The 19,976-nt window shown below is 39.0% G+C and overlaps 1 protein-coding gene across 1 annotated transcript in view; it reads right to left on the reverse strand.

Annotated features, from left to right (window-relative positions):
• The window catches only part of LOC126263364 (dynein axonemal heavy chain 10), a 1,742,213-nt gene that overhangs the window by 1,707,011 nt on the left and 15,226 nt on the right, over nt 1-19,976 (reverse strand). The window contains exon 4 of the mRNA XM_049960456.1: nt 5,788-5,861. Coding sequence (XP_049816413.1) covers nt 5,788-5,861 — 74 coding nt within the window. The remainder of the gene's footprint in view (nt 1-5,787; nt 5,862-19,976) is intronic.

Raw genomic sequence — 19,976 nt, forward strand, 5'->3', positions numbered from 1 at the left:
ATGACTAACAATATATACAAATTTCATGGCATAAGTATTCTGCAACACTGTAAAACTCTTTTTCAATGAGATAGTCTTTAAGTTTCTTTGGAAAGTCATTGTCAAGTACACTATCTTGCAGGTTTTTAGGCAGACTTCTTAGTAGTCTGATACCAGAGTACTGGGGTCCTTTTTCTAGCATTGCCAGTCAGTGGTGGTATGGTCTGTACTTTATTCTTCCATCTTGTATTGTGGGCGTGTACAGTAGCATTTGTAATCCAGACCTCACTACCTTTTATGATGTACATTATTGTTTTGTATATATACAACAATGAAAAAGTTAAGATACCTAACTTCTTGAAACAGTGTCTGCACGTTTCAGAGGTCTTTCTTCTTAAAATGGTCCTAATTGCTTTTTTTGTAATGTGAACACTCGTTTTTCTCTTGTTTGTTTGAGTTTTCGCACACAGTCACTCTATACTGTAAGTATGGTTCAAAAAGTCCATGATACTCTGTACACAAAAGGTTCTTGTCTCAATACTGTGATAGCTGCATCATTAAGAATATGACATTTCAGTTCATCATCCACAAGAATACCTAAGAATGTAGCAGATTCTTCTTCTTCCAGCCTCTAAATCCATGTCTACAGCTTTCTCCTTGTTTTTAAACACTGCACACATAGTCCTTTTTAGATTTATAACCAGTTCATTTTCCAACAGCCATTGAGCAGTGACATTTGCAGATATGTATGCTCTTCTCTCAAGCTGTTCCATATTTTGGTCACTATTTAGTATTGTCATGTCATCAGCATACAATATTTTCTTCCTCCTCAACGCCTATATCATTAACAAACACATTAAATAACAATGGCCCCATTACCAAACCCTGTGGTGGCACTCCATATTTGAGTTTCCTAATGATACATACTGCTTGCGGTTGCACAAGTATGATTTTATCCAAGTATGACTATCCAAGTACGATTTTATTAGATGATCAAAAAAAGCATTTGAAAGCTTTAATTATTTGGCTGAGGTTGTGTACACAAAATTGCATGGGTTTGTGTGTTTGAAATTCCTGAAGTGTTTTCCATCACACAGGCATTTTCTCTTGAGAGATGTTTGCACAGTGTTCTTTTTTTTTTTTTTTTTTTTTTTTTTTTTTTTTTTTTTTTTTTTTTGATACTAAGTATTAAATACATTTCTGGTTCACAAGAAGTGATTAAAAATTGAAGCAACCCTTTGATTAGCTACTGCACAGGACAGCAACACTGTTTACACGGTGTACTTCTTGATGATAAACAGTCTTTTTAAATGCAAATTCCTCTACTTGAATGTATAGATCATTTATTCTACTGTACCATCTTGATTTCAGTCTTTAGTCATTTTCAAATACCACAACATTCTGCATGATCAGACTTCTGTAAATGAAATCATCATCGAAATATATCAAACTTGATTATGTAATGGAGGTGTCACATCAAACAAACATTATATAATCAAGTTTAAAATATTTTGATGATGATTTCATTGATATGAGTTTGATCATGCCGAACATTGTGGTATTTGAAAATGGCCAAAGGCTGAAATCATGATTGCACAGTAGAACAAACCATCTATACAGTCAACTGATATTAAAAAAGTATTACATGACTGTAGCCCCAACCATGATAAAATGATAAACAATCTGTCTGCCTTTAACTAATCATTCAATTTGCAGTTGCTACAGGAGAAAGAACTCCCAAGAAAAAAGAAACTACTGTTGAATTTACGGAATAACTCACACCCTTACTGTCACAAGTAACACATTAAATATTGTCGAACACAAATACATGAAGTAATAAGCATAGTGATATCATGGCTTTGAAAAGTTTATGAATGTAATTTGGTATTTAGTTCCTCAACAAATTAGTGTATGCACTTTCTCAGTATGTCATTGTCCTCTTTGTAATTAGTATATAAGTAACTCTGCTAAGAGATGAGAGATGATCTCTTAATTACATTTTAGTGAGGATTGTGTAAATAAACCATGGTAGATCCCAACGTCCAGTCTAGAAGTACATGCCACACAGCAGTTAATCCATGACAGGCAAAAATCTAGAAGGTTCATTTTATGGGAAGTAAATAGGAATCGGATGATCAATAACTAAAATAGCAGAAAGCTTGGTGAGTCAGTCTGCTACTCCCTGGACTAAATGTATTATGAGTCTTTATTATGAGTCTTAAGACTGACTGACTACTAAATGTTAATATTTACAACTGGTTCTGCTGTCAGCGACCAGCATACGAATTGGCGGAGTTAATCCAGGGTCTCAGATTCAGAAGCACTCAGTCCTTGACAGAGAACTAATATGTACATGGTTTTTCTGGAGTTTATCGCTGTTTGATTTATCAAATTATTCTGCTCTGGCAAACTTGTGTATAAGAGGTAGGGCTGTTACAGATCCTACTGACACTTAAGTTCCTAGAATATCAGTGTTTCAATCCAAGTACAAGATCATCAGGTTTTATGTGTTGAGGGAACTTAGGCAATACCTTTAGACCATGGGGTAAGCCCATAACTTCTAAACTCATATCCCGATACACTAAGTTTGGATACACATGCAGTAGCATAATCCTTAGAGAGCCTACTGCTCCTATTACTTTTGGTTTGGAGACAATAAACAGCAGGACTCCAGGAATTAGAGATGGATTAACGGAGCTGGAAGAAGGGACACATAATAGGCCCCTATCTACTGGGCTATTGTAAATTTATCAGAAGTGCATGAAAAACAACTAGCAAATAGTATTAAAATAAGCACATATGTCATATCACAAAGGAATAGGACTGCAGAAAGTCAAGTAGATGATTTATTGTAACTAAAGAAAATTAAAATATTAATAACACTGAAAACATCTCAGACCAAACAGTAAGACTTATTTTAAAAATAAACAAAAGTATATCCCATTCAAGTATGTGCGCAAATGTTCTCACATTCAGATGAGAAAGTACAAGAGCACTATAAAGAGTTACAAAAACTGTAAATAACTACAAATCCTACTTGAAGCTGATAATAAGTGATTTTCATGCAAAAGTAGGACAAAACCTAGAGAAATTTTAATAAGTGGAAAAATATAGGTATGTTGTACCAGAAATGACAGAAGCCATACATTTGTAAAATTTGCTGATGTGAACCTTTATCGCAGTTCTCCTAAAGGAAACAAATAGAAATTGGAAGAAAAAGAAGAACAAAGAAAAAATAAAATTTGCTATATTTTATCAAACAAAACAAACATTGTACAGGATGTCAAAATTATGAAAAGTATAGACTGCTACTCATCATACAGCAGAGATGATGAGACATAGATATGCATAATAAAAAGACTGTCAAACAACTAAGCTTTCAGCCAGCAAAGAAGGCCTTCATCTGAATTAGACAACACACACACACACACAATTGCAACTCACATGCACATGACCACAGTCTCTGGCTGCCAAGGCCCGACTGCGAGCAGCAGCATGATAGGAGAAGCAAACTGGGTGGTGCGGGTAAGGAGGAGGATGGGGTTGGGCTTGGGGTGTGGGTGCAGTGGTGGAACAGAAGGCTGTGTAGTGCTGGAGTGGGAACAAGGAAGGGATAGGTGAGTGCAGGATCCAAATGGCACAGGCTGTGAACCAGTCATTAAAATGAAGAATGTTGTGTTGGGGAATGTGCTTAGCAACTAGATGGGCCAGCTGTTTGTTTTGGCTACAGTTTGTCAGTGGCTATTTAATTTAGTACATATTTTGTAGCTGTGAACGTGACTGCATTTAATACATGGGAAGTATGAATAATCAGTCACAATTTTTTCATGTTTTATTAAATTTAATAAAACATTAAAACATTTTTATTTATACTTCCGACCATTAAAAGCAGTTGAAGATAACAGGTATGTGGGCAGCAAAATAAATAAATAGAAGGGTATAAAAGGCCTGAAATACCTTTGTTAACTAAGTATAGTGTTCAAAACAAAGTTTGATACTTGTCTGAAATGGAAAGTTTTTAATCATACTGCCTTAACAACTTTTACTCATGGCTGTAAGACAAGGGACTTTAACAAAAAAGCCATTCAAAAACTGAGGATTGCTCAGTATGCTAAGGAGCAATGAATATTTGGAACTACTAACAGATACAGGAAATAAGCAAACTGACTGGGGAACAGACTGTGAAGAAAGGCATATCTATGAATGTAATGAATATGAAATGGAGTAATTGCTACACGTAGCCAGAGAAATGGATGATAAATGAACCAAGGAGTTCTTTGCTGTAGTCCAGGAGGTATGAAAAAACCAAGATGATGATTTAACAGAAAGTTGGTAGATTACACACAAAAACAAGCATAACCAGCATGGGAGCTGGGTCAGGGTGGCTGCTCAGACTCAAAAAACTAAATAAATAAATCAATTCCCAGGTATGGGTAGGAGACAATGTCATAAGAAGCTCCTGAGAAATTAACAGTGAGCAGGGGAGCGGGAGTTCAGCATTTCACAATAACAATATTTCTTTCCACTTGGCTGTAGTTTAACATCAGTTTGTAAACCTCAGTAATTTATGTGAAGTAATATTCAAATAATAAACACACTATGAAATATTAAGTATTTTAAAATTTGTGATTTCTAAAGCTCAATAAAATTAAATTTCAATGTTTGATTAAAAACAGAGAATTCCCTGAGATTTTTCTTATTTTTCCATGTAAAATGTAATTCCCTGAGAATTCCAGATTTTCCAGAAGAATTGTCAACCATATGGGTAGGAAACTTTAGAAAAAATGCGGGTTCAATATGAATGCATGTTAATGAAGATTAAAAAGAGATGGGTAACTTTAGAGGAGGCTTTCATCCAGCAATGTATGCCAAATAGCTAATGGTTGTAAGTGTTGGCATCACAGATCAAGAAAATTTGGATTAACAACACTTGTGTAAAGGAATATGCAAATTACAATATCATGTTGTGGAAGTTTCATATCACCATTTAAATCAGAGGAAGCTTTACATGTCAAAAGGAAGTATAGCAGTTTATTTATAATGCACTATAGTGAACCCCAAACTAAGCATTTTCTCATTTCTTAGTATTTCATGACCTGTCAAAGAAGCAATGAACCTCAGAGAGACAAAGAGGCACAGACTGATAAGTCTAGCAGAACCCTATGCTGAAAGAAGCATCAAGTAGACAAAACTTGGAAGATGAAGATCTAGGCACTATCCTCTCTTATTTTCTTCCTCTAAGCACAGGAACATTTCATACCTGAATGTCTGCCTTTTCTTTGTATGAAACAATGAAAAATCAGGAATGGAAGAACAACAATACGAAATGGTCAGATTACTACTTGTCACATAGAGGTGGCACTAAGTGTCAGACAGGCACACTGAAAACAGATTGCTAGATAGTATGAGCTTTCGGACTAAGTCCTTCATCAGATGAACACAAAACATGCACACACAGACATGCAATTCATACACACAATGGCCACTGCCATCTCCAGGTGTTAAGGACCAACTGTAGTGCATGGGGATAACAGTGGTCGTACATGTGAAAGTTGCTTGTGTGAATATGTGCACCTGATGAAGGATTTAGTCTGACAGCTGATTATATCTACCGGTCTTCTTTTTGTGCTTGCCTGCAATACACATATATGGGATATTTTGTTGTTTCAGTCTATTCTTACAGGTGGTGTATTTACATTACTCTACAGCTTATAGACTCTTTGTTTTTCTAATATGAAAAACCTAAAAAATAAATCATAAGAAATCATAAGATATAAATAAAGCAATCAATTCATAAGTGCAAATTACCTTTACAAGTACATATTCTACTGGAGGTTCTGGCTCTGTGTCTGCTACACCACCATCACCTAGAGTCTCCACCACTAAAAATAATCAATTACAACAAAACTTCAGTGCCTTAAAAATAATTAAATAATCACATGCTGCTAGATTATAGAAAGTTACTCTTATGTCTCTATTAATCACCAAATAAGCTAATGTTAACATACAAAAGCAAACATTCAGAATAGGCAAGGCATTCCACCGCATACATCTTGCATGATGCCTTGTGGCTCAACCTACAGTTTTTCTTTGATTACTTGGGAAGGTAGTTGGTGTTATTCAAGAGGTGATAAAACACATAATTCAAAGATTCATGGCATATCTTGTAAAACACATTCAGTGATACTGCAACATGGGAGCATTAATATACACTCCTGGAAATTGAAATAAGAACACCGTGAATTCATTGTCCCAGGAAGGGGAAAACTTTATTGACACATTCCTGGGGTCAGATACATCACATGATCACACTGACAGAACCACAGGCACATAGACACAGGCAACAGAGCATGCACAATGTCGGCACTAGTACAGTGTATATCCACCTTTCGCAGCAATGCAGGCTGCTATTCTCCCATGGAGACGATCGTAGAGATGCTGGATGTAGTCCTGTGGAACAGCTTGCCATGCCATTTCCACCTGGCGCCTCAGTTGGACCAGCGTTCGTGCTGGACGTGCAGACCGCGTGAGACGACGCTTCATCCAGTCCCAAACATGCTCAATGGGGGACAGATCCGGAGATCTTGCTGGCCAGGGTAGTTGACTTACACCTTCTAGAGCACGTTGGGTGGCACGGGATACATGCGGACGTGCATTGTCCTGTTGGAACAGCAAGTTCCCTTGCCGGTCTAGGAATGGTAGAACGATGGGTTCGATGACGGTTTGGATGTACCGTGCACTATTCAGTGTCCCCTCGACGATCACCAGTGGTGTACGGCCAGTGTAGGAGATCGCTCCCCACACCATGATGCCGGGTGTTGGCCCTGTGACCCTCGGTCGTATGCAGTCCTGATTGTGGCGCTCACCTGCACGGCGCCAAACACGCATACGACCATCATTGGCACCAAGGCAGAAGCGACTCTCATTGCTGAAGACGACACGTCTCCATTCGTCCCTCCATTCACGCCTGTCGCGACACCACTGGAGGCGGGCTGCACGATGTTGGGGCGTGAGCGGAAGACGGCCTAACGGTGTGCGGGACCGTAGCCCAGCTTCATGGAGACGGTTGCGAATGCTCCTCGCCGATACCCCAGGAGCAACAGTGTCCCTAATTTGCTGGGAAGTGGTGGTGCGGTGCCCTACGGCACTGCGTAGGATCCTACGGTCTTGGCGTGCATCCGTGCGTCGCTGCGGTCCGGTCCCAGGTCGACGGGCACGTGCACCTTCCGCCGACCACTGGCGACAACATCGATGTACTGTGGAGACCTCACGCCCCACGTGTTGAGCAATTCGGCGGTACGTCCACCCGGCCTCCCGCATGCCCACTATACGCCCTCGCTCAAAGTCCGTCAACTGCACATACGGTTCACGTCCACGCTGTCGCGGCATGCTACCAGTGTTAAAGTCTGCGGTGGAGCTCCGTATGCCACAGCAAACTGGCTGACACTGACGGCGGCGGTGCACAAATGCTGCGCAGCTAGCGCCATTCGACGGCCAACACCGCGGTTCCTGGTGTGTCCGCTGTGCCATGCGTGTGATCTTTGCTTGTACAGCCCTCTTGCAGTGTCCAGAGCAAGTATGGTGGGTCTGACACACCGGTGTCAATGTGTTCTTTTTTCCATTTCCAGGAGTATACATCACAGCTGAATTTAATTTGGTAGGCAAACATGAATTTGTGCTAATTACACAACAGTGCTTTACTGGTACACACCAGGAAAAGCTGTTCACAATGTAAATATCGTAATATATGGTACCATGTTAAGTAATCTGATACCAAGGATTCACAGTATTCATTCAGCAATGTAACGTTTTACGCCATTCTTTTCAGTACAAAGTTCTGGCACAACAATCTTCTTCACTAACGCTAAAGCAGCCTTCATTAGATGATACCATCCATTTATTTTCAGTTTTCAGTCTACCACTGATAGCACAGCAAACAATGAAAACTTGTCAATGATCTGACAGATTCAGATGATTATGCTTGTATTCCAGGCAATAACTGAAATATATATGCAGATAACTAAAACTGTATGTAGATGGTGATTTGCATTCATGCACAGAAGAGTACTTTCAATACACAGCAGCTATGAACATGTAGGAATCAGGTACCGGTACAGGGCTGTTTAGGAAGTATCCTTCTGCAGAAGGAGGTGTAATTTTCAGTTGCTATGGGAGAAGGATGCCACAGATTTTTGAGTCTTACTCCAAGGTTGCAAGATATATGAATCAGGTACCGGTACAGGGCTGTTTAGGAAGTATCCTTCTGCAGAAGGAGGTGTAATTTTCAGTTGCTATGGGAGAAGGATGCCACAGATTTTTGAGTCTTACTTCAAGGTTGCAAGATATATGAGTTCTGGATTCTCATTTACACAAATTTAATAAAATGAATAATAAGGATGCAAATCTCTGAGATGAGTTTTATCGGTTGCTACTAACTGGATAATTCCTCTGGTTTGATAAGGCACAAAAATATTACATACCTACACATTCTGTAGTTTACTTCCTATGATGCCTAATGTAGGAATAATAGCTAAGTATACTTTTATACGTCTTGCTGAATTTTGGTATGCTTTCCTACTGATTAGCAGAAACCAGGTCAGTTAACTTTTCTGTAGTAGAAATATTTATTTCCTTTTTGTGATTGCTCAAGTATTGTGCTTGTGTTGATACAGAACTCTGTTGTAAGCAAAAGTCAATATATGAATAATTCTGAAGAAATGGTCTAGAGCAACACAATTCAGAAAACATTTCAGCTGTCAGAGTAGGAGAAAATGCAATGCTGAGGTAAAGAAGTCTGCAATGATGAACAAATAAACATCGTTTTTCTGATCAGCAAAGGAAAAAAGTTGAAGGTCAGAATAAATAATTAATGGCAATCATGAAATTTTATCCAAGCACTTACATATTTTAAGTGAGTGAACACCATTCTGTCTCAGTTCCATAACAGGACTGAGTAAACATTTCAATGCAAACTACTACTAGGGAAGCCAGCAGTATGGTATTTGGGGTCTGTTATATAACCTACTGAATTTCCTTTCCTTTTTCCTTCTCCTACACAGCCTTAAACCAAAAGTCTGCATTAGATGTTGTTGATATTTATCCTACTTTTGAGCTCCACATCTGACTCATTATTGAGGTTTACTCTTGTTTATTTATTGCTCTTAAAAAGTTAAAATTCCAATTCCTTGGTGAATAATAATACAGGAAACCAAACATACAATATCACAGACAGTTAAAACAAAATAATACAGGCAGAAATACATTGGCCCCTTATGTTAACTATCAGATTTCGAACATGCACACCCTCCGCCCACCCACAAACATTCACACACACACACACACACACACACACACACACACAACTCTTTTCCCTTTTGCATATAGTATATGCTAAAAATCAATTTATTTGGTTCAAAAATGGTTCAAATGGCTCTGAGCACTATGGGACTGAACATCAGAGGTCGTCAGTCCACTAGAACTTAGAACTACTTAAACCTAACTAACCTAAGGACATCACACACATCCATGCCTGAGGCAGGATTTGAACCTGCAACCGTAGCAGTCATGCGGTTCCGGACTGGAGCGCCTAGAACCGCTCGGCCACCATGGCCGGCTAATTTATTTGGAGTTAGATGCAAACAGTCTTTGGAATTTGCACAAAAACCTGTTGATGACACGAAAATTATGGCTGAGAAGATAGCAGTTCAACATGAAGATTGGCTAAAGACAGTTCACTCAGTGAGACGTGTAAAGAGGTGGAGAGGTGTGTGGATGGGGCAGGGGGAGGGGGGGGGGGGTGTCCCATAACAAGACTGCAAAAATTTTACTTTCAATTAGCAGCCAAGTAACACACCAAGAGTAAGGTAATAAAACTGTTAATTGTCATAATCAAATGGCTCATCAGTCAGTAAAAGAGAGGAAATAAGAAAATGTATCTGATAAGAGAAAGCAGAAAGGTGGAAGGAGTATATAGAGGGTCTATACAAGATGGGGTGTATTTTTCCTTCTTTTCCTGCTATTGTCTATTTTGTAAGATTTGTGGTGGGTCTTATACCAGTACTAGCAGTTTTTGTGTGTGTGTGTGTGTGTGTGTGTGTGTGTGTGTGTGTCTGGATCCTTCCACGTCACCTCCCTGTAGAGCCAACTGCGGTGAAGATCCCAGGAATGCTTCCGCAAGTTCTCTCTATTGCTCTACTAAATAAATGGTCACATTTCTCACAAACAGGGGTATATTTTGCCCAACATTTTCATTATTACTTTTCACAACACAACTAACAATTGCTACAGTAATACCACTCTCTTGAATAAATTCAAACATCTGTTCATGCATACAGTAGGACCTGAGAGAAAAACTGAAAAAAAAAAAAAAAAACCTCCCGCTCTTCAATGTTCATTATGCCACTGTTGGTGCATTGTTTACTCCATGTCTCTTGGATTCAGGCACTTTCTGCACCATGACACAAATAACTCCCAGACAACCAGTGGTTGTAATACCATTTTTACTGGTCCCCTTCTCACTGGCTCCACCACTGCTCCACATTCACTGCATACAAAAAAGGAAAAAACACAAGTTTCCCTTTCCAACTACATTTATCCTTATTCAGTTTACTCATGAACATCTCTTGTCGACAGCTTCCAAATGGTGTGTTGGGATGTTTACAAAAATCCCGAACCACTACAAAGGGCGATGTACTTGAGGGCAATATTATGGAAATGAAAGAGGACGCAGATGAAAATTAAATGGGAGATATGATACTGCATGAAGAGTTTGACAGAGCACTGAAAGACCTAAGTCAAAACAAGGCCCAGGAGCAGAAAAATTCCATTACAACTACTGATGAGCTTTGGAGAGTCAGTCATGACAAAACTCTTCCATCTGGTGAGCAAGACATATGAGACAGGCAAAAGATCCTCAGACTTCAAGAAGAATACAATAATTCCAATCCCAAAGACAGCAAGTGTTGATAGGTGTGAAAATTACTGAACTATCAGTTTAATATGTCACAGCTGCAAAATACTAACAAGAACCCTTTACAGAATGGAAAAACTGTTAGAAGCCGACCTTGGGGACGATCAGTTTGGATTCTGTAGAAATGTTGGAACATGTGAAGCAATACCGACCCTACGACTTATCTTAGAAGAGAGGTTAAGGAAAGGCAAACCTACATTTCTAGCATTTGTAGACTTAGAGAAAGCTTTTGACAATGTTGACTGGAATACTCTCTTTCATATTCTAAAGGTGGCAGGAGTAAAACACACGAAGGCTACTTACAATTTGTACAGAAACCAGACGGTAGTCATAAGTGTTGAGTGGCATGAAAGGGAAGCAGTGGTTGAGAATGGAGTGATACAGGGTTGTGGCCTATCCCTGCTGTTATTCAGTCTGTATATTGAGCAAATAGTAAAGGAAACAAAAGAAAAATGTGGAGTAGGAATTAACGTCCATGGAGAGGAAATAAAAACTTTGAGCTTTGCCGATGACATTGTAATTCTATCAGAGACAGCAGATGACCTGGAAGAGCAGCAGAACAGAATGGACAGTGACTTGAAAGATGAACATCAACAAAAGCAAAACGATGATAATGGAATGTAGTCGAATTAAATCAAGTGATGCTGAGGGAATTAGATTAGGAAATGAGACACTTACAGTAGTAAGTGAGTTTTGCTATCTGGGAAGCAAAATACCTGATGATGGTCAAAGTAGAGATGATATAAAATGTAGACTGGCTATGATAAGGAAAGCATTTCTGAAGAAGAGAATTCTTTTAACGCCGAGTATAGATTTAAGTGTCAGGAAGTCCTTCCTGAAAGTATTTGTATCGAGTGTAGCAATGTATGGGAGTGAAACATGGATGATAAACAGTTTAGATGAGAAGAGAATAGAAGCTTTTGAAATGTGGTGCTTTAAAAGAATGCTCAAAATTTGATGGGTAGGTCATGTAACTAATGAGGAGGTACTGAATAGAATTGGAGAGAAGAGGAATTTGTGGCACAACTTGACAAGAAGAAGGGATCAGTTGATAGGACATGTTCTGAGGCATCAAGAGATCACCAATTTAGTACTGGAGGGAAGCATGGAGGGTAAAAATTGTAGAAGGAGACCAAGAGATGAATACACTAAGCAGATTCAGAAGGATACAAGTTGCAGTAGTTATTTGGAGATGAGAAGACTTGCACAAGATAGAGTAGCATGGAGAGTGGCATCAAACCAGTCTCTAGACTGAAGACCACAACAACAACGTGTGATAAGAATCCATATCTAGTAGGCAATGCTGTGTCAAGGACAGCAGGACAATGTGGGCAGGACATGCCATTAACATATGAGATTTGAGACTTTAGAAGTTACAGGTATCAGTGAGATCAATCAATAAATCTGAAATGAAAGGGAAACAAACTGCAGGTCAGATGAGACAAAGACAACTGGTGGCAAAGAAAAGTAAAAAAAGAATACTTAGTGATGAAGCCAAAGACAAAGAAAGAAAAAAAAACCTAAATCATAAAAGAGATGAAAGATAGAAACTAAGTAAGTTAAAGTAGCACGGAGTGGAGGATTAGAATTCAGCAGAGAGAAAAATGAAGCTGGACAAAACTGACTGGATGAGTCATACAGAGTTTATATTTCTGAGACACACTGAGTCTTGCCTTTTTCTAAGACAATGATATAGGCCAAAGCAATTAATCAAAATTTGTAACAGCAGTGGGATTCCATCCTGGGTCTCCCACTTACTACGCAGCTGCACTAGCCATTACACAACAATGGCACTGCAGCCATAACAGCTGCATGGACTGCCCTAGCATGTCTCCCTCCTTAATACAAATAACAACTGACGCCTCAGCCCATTGCTCTTCCTGTTCTAAACTCACGTCGGTATTGTCAAGGCTCTCCAATACTGGAACATCGCCTTAGCAATGCATGAAATGTGGTTAATCCTGCCTATACTTCAGTCATAGGTGATATATTAATCATATACATCATTATCGTAAATAAAAATGAAACTCAGTGTGCCTCAGGAACATCAACTGTATACGATTAACATATGAGGTATGTGGGAAAAGTAATGAACCAACAACACTGCAAGTGATATGGCAATGCTATGCTGTTCTACTTGTGTAGACCGGTTTTTCCATCCCTTTGAGAAGCTCAGTCCGATTTTCAGCTCCATACAGCCATCAAGTGATTTTTGAGAGTGCTATCAGTGCAGTTGCGTTTTTGTTGTTTGTTAAAAAATAGACCAGTGGAATTTAGAGTAATGTTATGCCATCAAGTTTTGTGTTAAACTTGAGGAATTTGTGTCACCCTTGGAGACCTTCAACTTCAAAAACTGACAAAAAAATTGAATGAGTGCATGCTCTCGTGAGATCAGACTGACATTTAACAATAAGGATGATGTGGTACCTGTTAAAAAGCAAATTTTGACCCAAGTTTTGCACATGCCAGAGGTTTGTGCCAAAATGGTGTCGAAAAACCTCACAACTCAGCAGAAGGACAATCAAAGAAACATGTGCTTTGATATTCTTGAGAGGATTGGCAATGACCGTGAATGGTTCAGTTGTGTGATTACAGGGATGAATCGTAGATTTTGGAGTACGATCCTGAGACAAAGTGAGGAGTGTGACACAGACATCTCCTCGACCGAAAAAAGCTTGAATGAGCGAATCCAAGATCAAAACATTGCTGATTTTCTCTTTTGACAGTAGAGGTATTTTGCATAAAGAATTTGTTGCTCCAGGACAAACTGTTGACCAAGTGTTTTACAAAAATGTCCTTGAAAAGTTCAGGAAACGGGTGAATCGAGTGAGACCAGACATTGCAGACAAGTGGATGCTGCATCATGACAACACTCCATGTCACACAGCCACTAACATCACGACATTTTTGACTTCAAAAGGCATTTCTGTTGTTCCACAGCCTCCCTATTCTCCTTATCTAAGACCCTGTCACTTTTTTCTTTTCCCAAAATTGAAAAAGGTCGTAAAAGGAAGTTATTTTGGACTCTCTGGAACATTCAAAATAATGTGACCAACATATTAAAGTCACTACCATTTGAAGAAGAGAACTAATTTGAATCAAACAATATCGTTGTTTGGGAAAAAATAAAAACTTTTGTAGATAAACAATGAATCTCATTACTTTTCTCATACAGTTTGTATCATCTGCACCAGAGGCAGAGGTAGGATTAACCCCATTTTGCTCATTGCTAAGATGCTATTCCAATATTGGAGTGCATCGGCAATAATGTAGCAAGTTTACAAGGGGAACAGCAATGGGCTTAGGCATGAGTTGGAATTTGGCACAACGGACAGAAATGTACTAGGGTAGTCCATGCAGTTGTGGTAGGTGCACTGCCAGTGTGGTGTAACACTAGTGCATCTGCCTAGCAAGTGGGAAACCTGGCTTTGAATCTCAACATCAGTACAAATTTTGATTCATTGCTCTGACCTGCATCATTATCCCAGTGATGAATTAGCTTAAGCTGACTGCAGGTGGGTGATAAGAAACAATGCTGAGTCAGAGAAGGTTCCCACCTGCTAATTTATGAGACAATCACACAGGAAAGACAAAATCAAATCATCAGCATGATGAATCAATTAGCAAAGTTACAGTTGTGATGCAAAGTATATGCTTGTATGTACACTGGCAGAAAAAAAATCACAGCACCAAAAACTAATTAACACAGAGTAATGATACTTCTAGAATTGAATAAGAATGTGGAAATGGATTAATAATTGCTTCCATAACTGGAAAAATTGATTGGAAAGAACAGTTGAGAAAATTTTGAAGGTAATTTAAGAATCTGCGCACAATCTTGGGTGAACTTTAACTGATACCAATATCAACAGTCCTTGAATATCATTACATTCAAGGTCAATAAACATAATTTGCATTACATAATACTGCTTCCAGTAGTGCGGTACCAAATAATCACCACAACCATTGAAACTGTCAATCTGTCTATGAGATCTTAAACACACAAAGCACAATATTTTTAGTATAAGTAAACCAAGTTCAGTAGGTGCCAAGCAAGTCTTTAGCTTCACATTAATTCCATTGTGTTTAGTCTTGAGTGTGACAATGTAGAGGCAGGGATGCTCCTCCAGATACGGCTTTAATTATGCTTGTCTGCACCGAGCCTCTTGTTGCAGGATCTCAGCAGCAAGTGGAATGATGAACGAATAGGAATTGAACTTATAACCATGTGAATAAATATCCCTTTTCTAATAACTTTTTACTTTTATTGAACTGTTAATATACACATTTTTAACAATGCTGGTACAACAGATCCAAGCATACATTTGTATGCTACCACTTCTCGAAACCAAAGGGGTGAAGATACATGAATTAATAAATTGAAGAACGTATTTCCTACTTTGTTTTGTACAGATATTTAACACTGTATCAAAACATTATCCTTGCCACAAAACAACTCGTTAATTTACTTTTGGCGGTGTCTCTGGTTTATACCTCATTCAGTTTACACATAGCTTATATATAAGAAATGAAAAGAAAGAAAACAATAATATGATTCAATACAGAATACATTTGTTTAGGTAACATATATCATTAACACTGCAAGATCACAGGTTAACGTATGCACAAGATAAGCCATTGCAAATGTGAAACTGACACATTAATAACTGGTGTAACCTCCAGAATGTTGAATGTAAGCATACAAATGTGCATGAATTGTGTTGTACATGCATCAGTTGTCAGTTTGTGGGGTGGAGTCAAATGCCTGTTGCACTTATCAGTCAATACAGGGACAGTTGTTAATGCTGGTTGTGAATGATGCTTGAGCTGTTGTCCAATGATGACCCGTATGTGCTCGGTTGGGCACAGATCAAGGCAAAATGTTGACACTCTTGAGTCACAATATTTGTAGGTGGACAAGTGTTATCCTGTTGGAAAACACCCCCTGGAATGCTGTTCATGAATGGCAGCACAACTGGTCACACCGCAAGACTGACATACAAATTGGCAGTTGGGGCGTCGCATAACCACAAGTGTGCTCCTACCATCAGACACCAAACCATAACTCCAGATGTAGGTCCAGTGTGTCTAGCAGGTAGACAGGTTGGCTGCAGGCCCTCCACTGGCCTCCTTCTAACCAACACATGTCCATCACTGGCACCAAGGCTGAACCAGCTTTCATCAGAAAACACAACAGACCTCCACCCTGCCCCCCAATAAGCTCTTGCTTGACACTACTGAAGTTGCTAATGGCAGTGGTTTTGGGTTAGTGGAATGCATGCTACAGGGGTCTGGCTTGGAGCTGTCCTTGAAGTAACCAATTTGTTACAGTTCACTGTGTCACCGTGGTGCCGACTGCTGCTAAAATTGCTGCTGCAGATGCAGTACAATGCGCCAGATTCATACATCTAACATTATAGTCTTTCCTCTCAGTAGTGCCATGTGGCCATCCAGAGCCCAGTCTTCTTGTTGCCATTCATTCCCACGACCACCACTGCCAGCAAAAAGGTACAGTGGCTACATTCCTGCCAAGTCTTTCTGCAATATTGCAGAAGGAACATCCATCTTCTCAGAGCTCTATTATATGATCTCATTCAAACTTAGTGAGCTGTTGATAATGGCATCTGTCACCTTAAATGCATTCTTGACTAACATCAACTCACCATGTCCAGTCTGAAAGGTAAGTAACATTCACAACTGTTATAGTGTGTATTTAAAGTAAACCTGATTTGCATCCTCATAGTGGCACTACTAGCATCACTCTTGTGCAACTGGCACAAAATCTGAACAGATACTTCTTTCAGATGTAGAAACAGGCCTACCAACTTTCATTTATATCACACAACTCCTTGATGCTGCATTTTTTTTTCTGTTGGTATATTTGTATATGCTGCAAACTATTTTTGGATACTCACTCTGAGACATTTAAATATCATTACTTGTATGAATATCAAGAGCTCAGATGGAAATCCAGTTCTAAGCAAAGAAGGGAAAGCAGAAAGGTGGAGGGAGTATATAGAGGGCCTATACAAGGGCAATGTACTTGAGGACAATATTATGGAAATGGAAGAGGATGTAGATGAAGATGAAATGGGAGATACGATACTGTGTGAAGAGTTTGACAGAGCACTGAAAGACCTGAGTCAAAACAAGGCCCCGGGAGTAGACAACATTCCATTAGAACTACTAACGGCCTTGGGAGAGCCATGTCCTGACAAAACTCTAGCATCTGGTGAGCAAGATATATGAGACAGGTGAAATACCCTCAGACTTCAAGAAGAATATAATAATTCCGATCCCAAAGAAAGCAGGTGCTGACAGATGTGAAAATTACTGAACAATCAGTTTAATAAGTCACGGATGCAAAATACTAACGCGTATTCTCTACAGATGAATGGAAAAACTGGTAGAAGCTGACCTCAGGGAAGATCAGTTTGGATTCCGTGGAAATATTGGAACACATGAGGCAATACTGACCCTACGACTTATCTTAGAAGCTAGATTAAGGAAAGGCAAACCTATGTTTCTAACATTTGTAGACTTAGAGAAAGCTTTTGACAATGTTGACTGGAATACTCTCTTTCAAATTCTGAAGGTGGCAGGGGTAAAATACAGGGAGCGAAAGGCATTATTAGTTGATGTTCTCCCAATTAAGAACTCACACGCAGAACTTTTATTTCATCTTTGGAAAATTAATCATTAATTTGGTGAGTGTTGCCCAGAGACACCTCAGTCACAATTCCACATTGTATAATTTTCGATTACAGCTTAGATATCTGCAAATAATTTCAGGACTGTATTCCAATAGTGTGTGGTCATCTGTTGACAGTCAGAGTCACAGTTGATTACAATGACCATATCCCATCTACACTATAGTCTGCAAACCATTGTGAAGGGAATGGCAGACAGTATGCCCCATTGCACCATAATAATGGCTTTTTCCTGTTCCATTCACATATGGAGCTCAGGAAGAATGATTGCTTAAATGAATCTGTGATGCTGTAATTAGTCATTCATCACTTAAAAGTTGATTCTAGGATCTTTCCAATTACGTTTTTATGGGATAGTTTGTGCCTATCTTCAAGTGTCTGCCAGTTCAGTTCTTTTAAGATCTCCGTTCGAATGTGTCATAGGAGTGTTTTGTATGTAGTCTCCTTTATAGACTCGTTGTATTCCCTAGTGTTTTATCAATAACTGAGCATATGTTATGCCCCTACAAATTGTTACACCCATGTATTTGTGTGAACTGACTCTTTCCAGTTGTGACTCATTGATGTTATAATCACAGGATACCACTTTTTTGTTTTATAAAGTGTCCAGTTTTACATTTCTGAACATTTACATTAAGTTGCCAATATTTGCACCACTATGATATCTTATCAAGATCTGACTGAAAATTTGTGCAATTTCTTCAAGACTATAACTCAGTAAGATATCTGCACATCTGCCAAACACCTGAGGTTACTGTTAATTTTGTCCACAATGACTTTAATATACAATATGAATGGCAAGGGTCCCATCATATTTCCCTTGGACACACTCAAAGTTACTTCTATATCTGTCAGTAACTAACCATCCAAGATAACTTGCTATGTCCTCCACACCAAAATATCCTAAATTCATTCACAAATTTCACTTGATACCCCATAGTATCGTTCTTTTGGTAATAAGCATAAACGTGGTACTGAGCAAATGCTTTTCAGAAACTGAGAAATGCTGCATCTGCCTACCTGCCTTGACCCATGATTTTCAGTATGTCACCCGAGAAAAGTGCACATTGGGTTTCACATGATAGATGTTTTCGGAATCCATCATGGTTGTCATGGAGAGTCATTCTTTTTGAGATATCTTATTATGTTTGAGCTGAGAATATGTTCTCAGATTCTACAACAAATGAATATCAAGGACACTGGATGGTAGTTCCGTGAATCATTTTTACTACCCTTCCTTGCTTTCTTCCAACTACTGGGCATAGTTTTGTATTTGCTGGTCTGCTGTACAATATAGTTAAAAGATCAACTTCGCAGTTCATAATCTGTTATGGATTGCTTTGGGCTCTGGAGCTTTGTTCAGTGTTAGTGACTTAAGCTGTTTCTCAATGCCACTGACAGTAATAATCTGTTTCACTCTTCTTTTCAGTCGCAAGTATTAAATCCCACCAATGCTCCTAGGTTTTAAATCCCACCAATGCTTCTGGGTTTTCCTCTGTAAAGAAATATTCAAATATTAAGTTAAGCATCTCTGCCTTTGCTTTGCTAACCTCAATTTCAGTTCCTATCTCATTTGGTGTGGCTGGACACTATATTTGGTGCCACTATCAGTCTTTACATACATTGTTCCACTGACTTTTTGGCAACCTGGCAGATATTCAATTCTATTACAGAATTTATTTAAACTACAGGTCAGTACGTCATAACTTACACTGTTTTGTCACTATGAGACAGAGTCAGTCACAAGTGCTACACTGAAATGCTACACTGAAATAACATGTCGTTGTCCTTGCAGTAGAAGACAACAGTTGCTGTGTGTGTGTGTGTGTGTGTGTGTGTGTGTGTGTGTGTGTGTGTGTGCGCGTGTGTGTGTGTGCGTGTGTGTGTGTGTGTGTGTGTGTGTGTGTGTGTGTGAGAGAGAGAGAGAGAGAGAGAGAGAGAGAGAGAGAGAGAGAGAGAGGGAGGGAGGGAGGGAGAGAATGAGTGGATGGTGGATGAAAGTGCGAACTGGAAAACATTTGGACTTCAAATAAGGTCTTTATCTGAAACCTTGACAGTTTATGACCATTTGTTTGCCTGTTGCTAAGTGCCTCTTCTACTTGGTAACCAGTGACATACTCTCTACACAGAATAATATTTGTTACTTTGCATTTTAGAACCATCTGGAGCTTGCAGTTTACTTACTGCTAAATGTGAAATTGTTTTGGGTCAAGTGGAAGTTGAATAGCTGATAAAACATATCAACTCAAGATTCAAGTTCTAGATGGGAAAATAGAGATCATAATTTATAACAATTTTGCTCAGGAATTTTACTGAAA

This window comes from Schistocerca nitens, chromosome 6, assembly GCF_023898315.1.
Source record: "Schistocerca nitens isolate TAMUIC-IGC-003100 chromosome 6, iqSchNite1.1, whole genome shotgun sequence".
NCBI classification, from domain to species: domain Eukaryota; kingdom Metazoa; phylum Arthropoda; class Insecta; order Orthoptera; family Acrididae; genus Schistocerca; species Schistocerca nitens.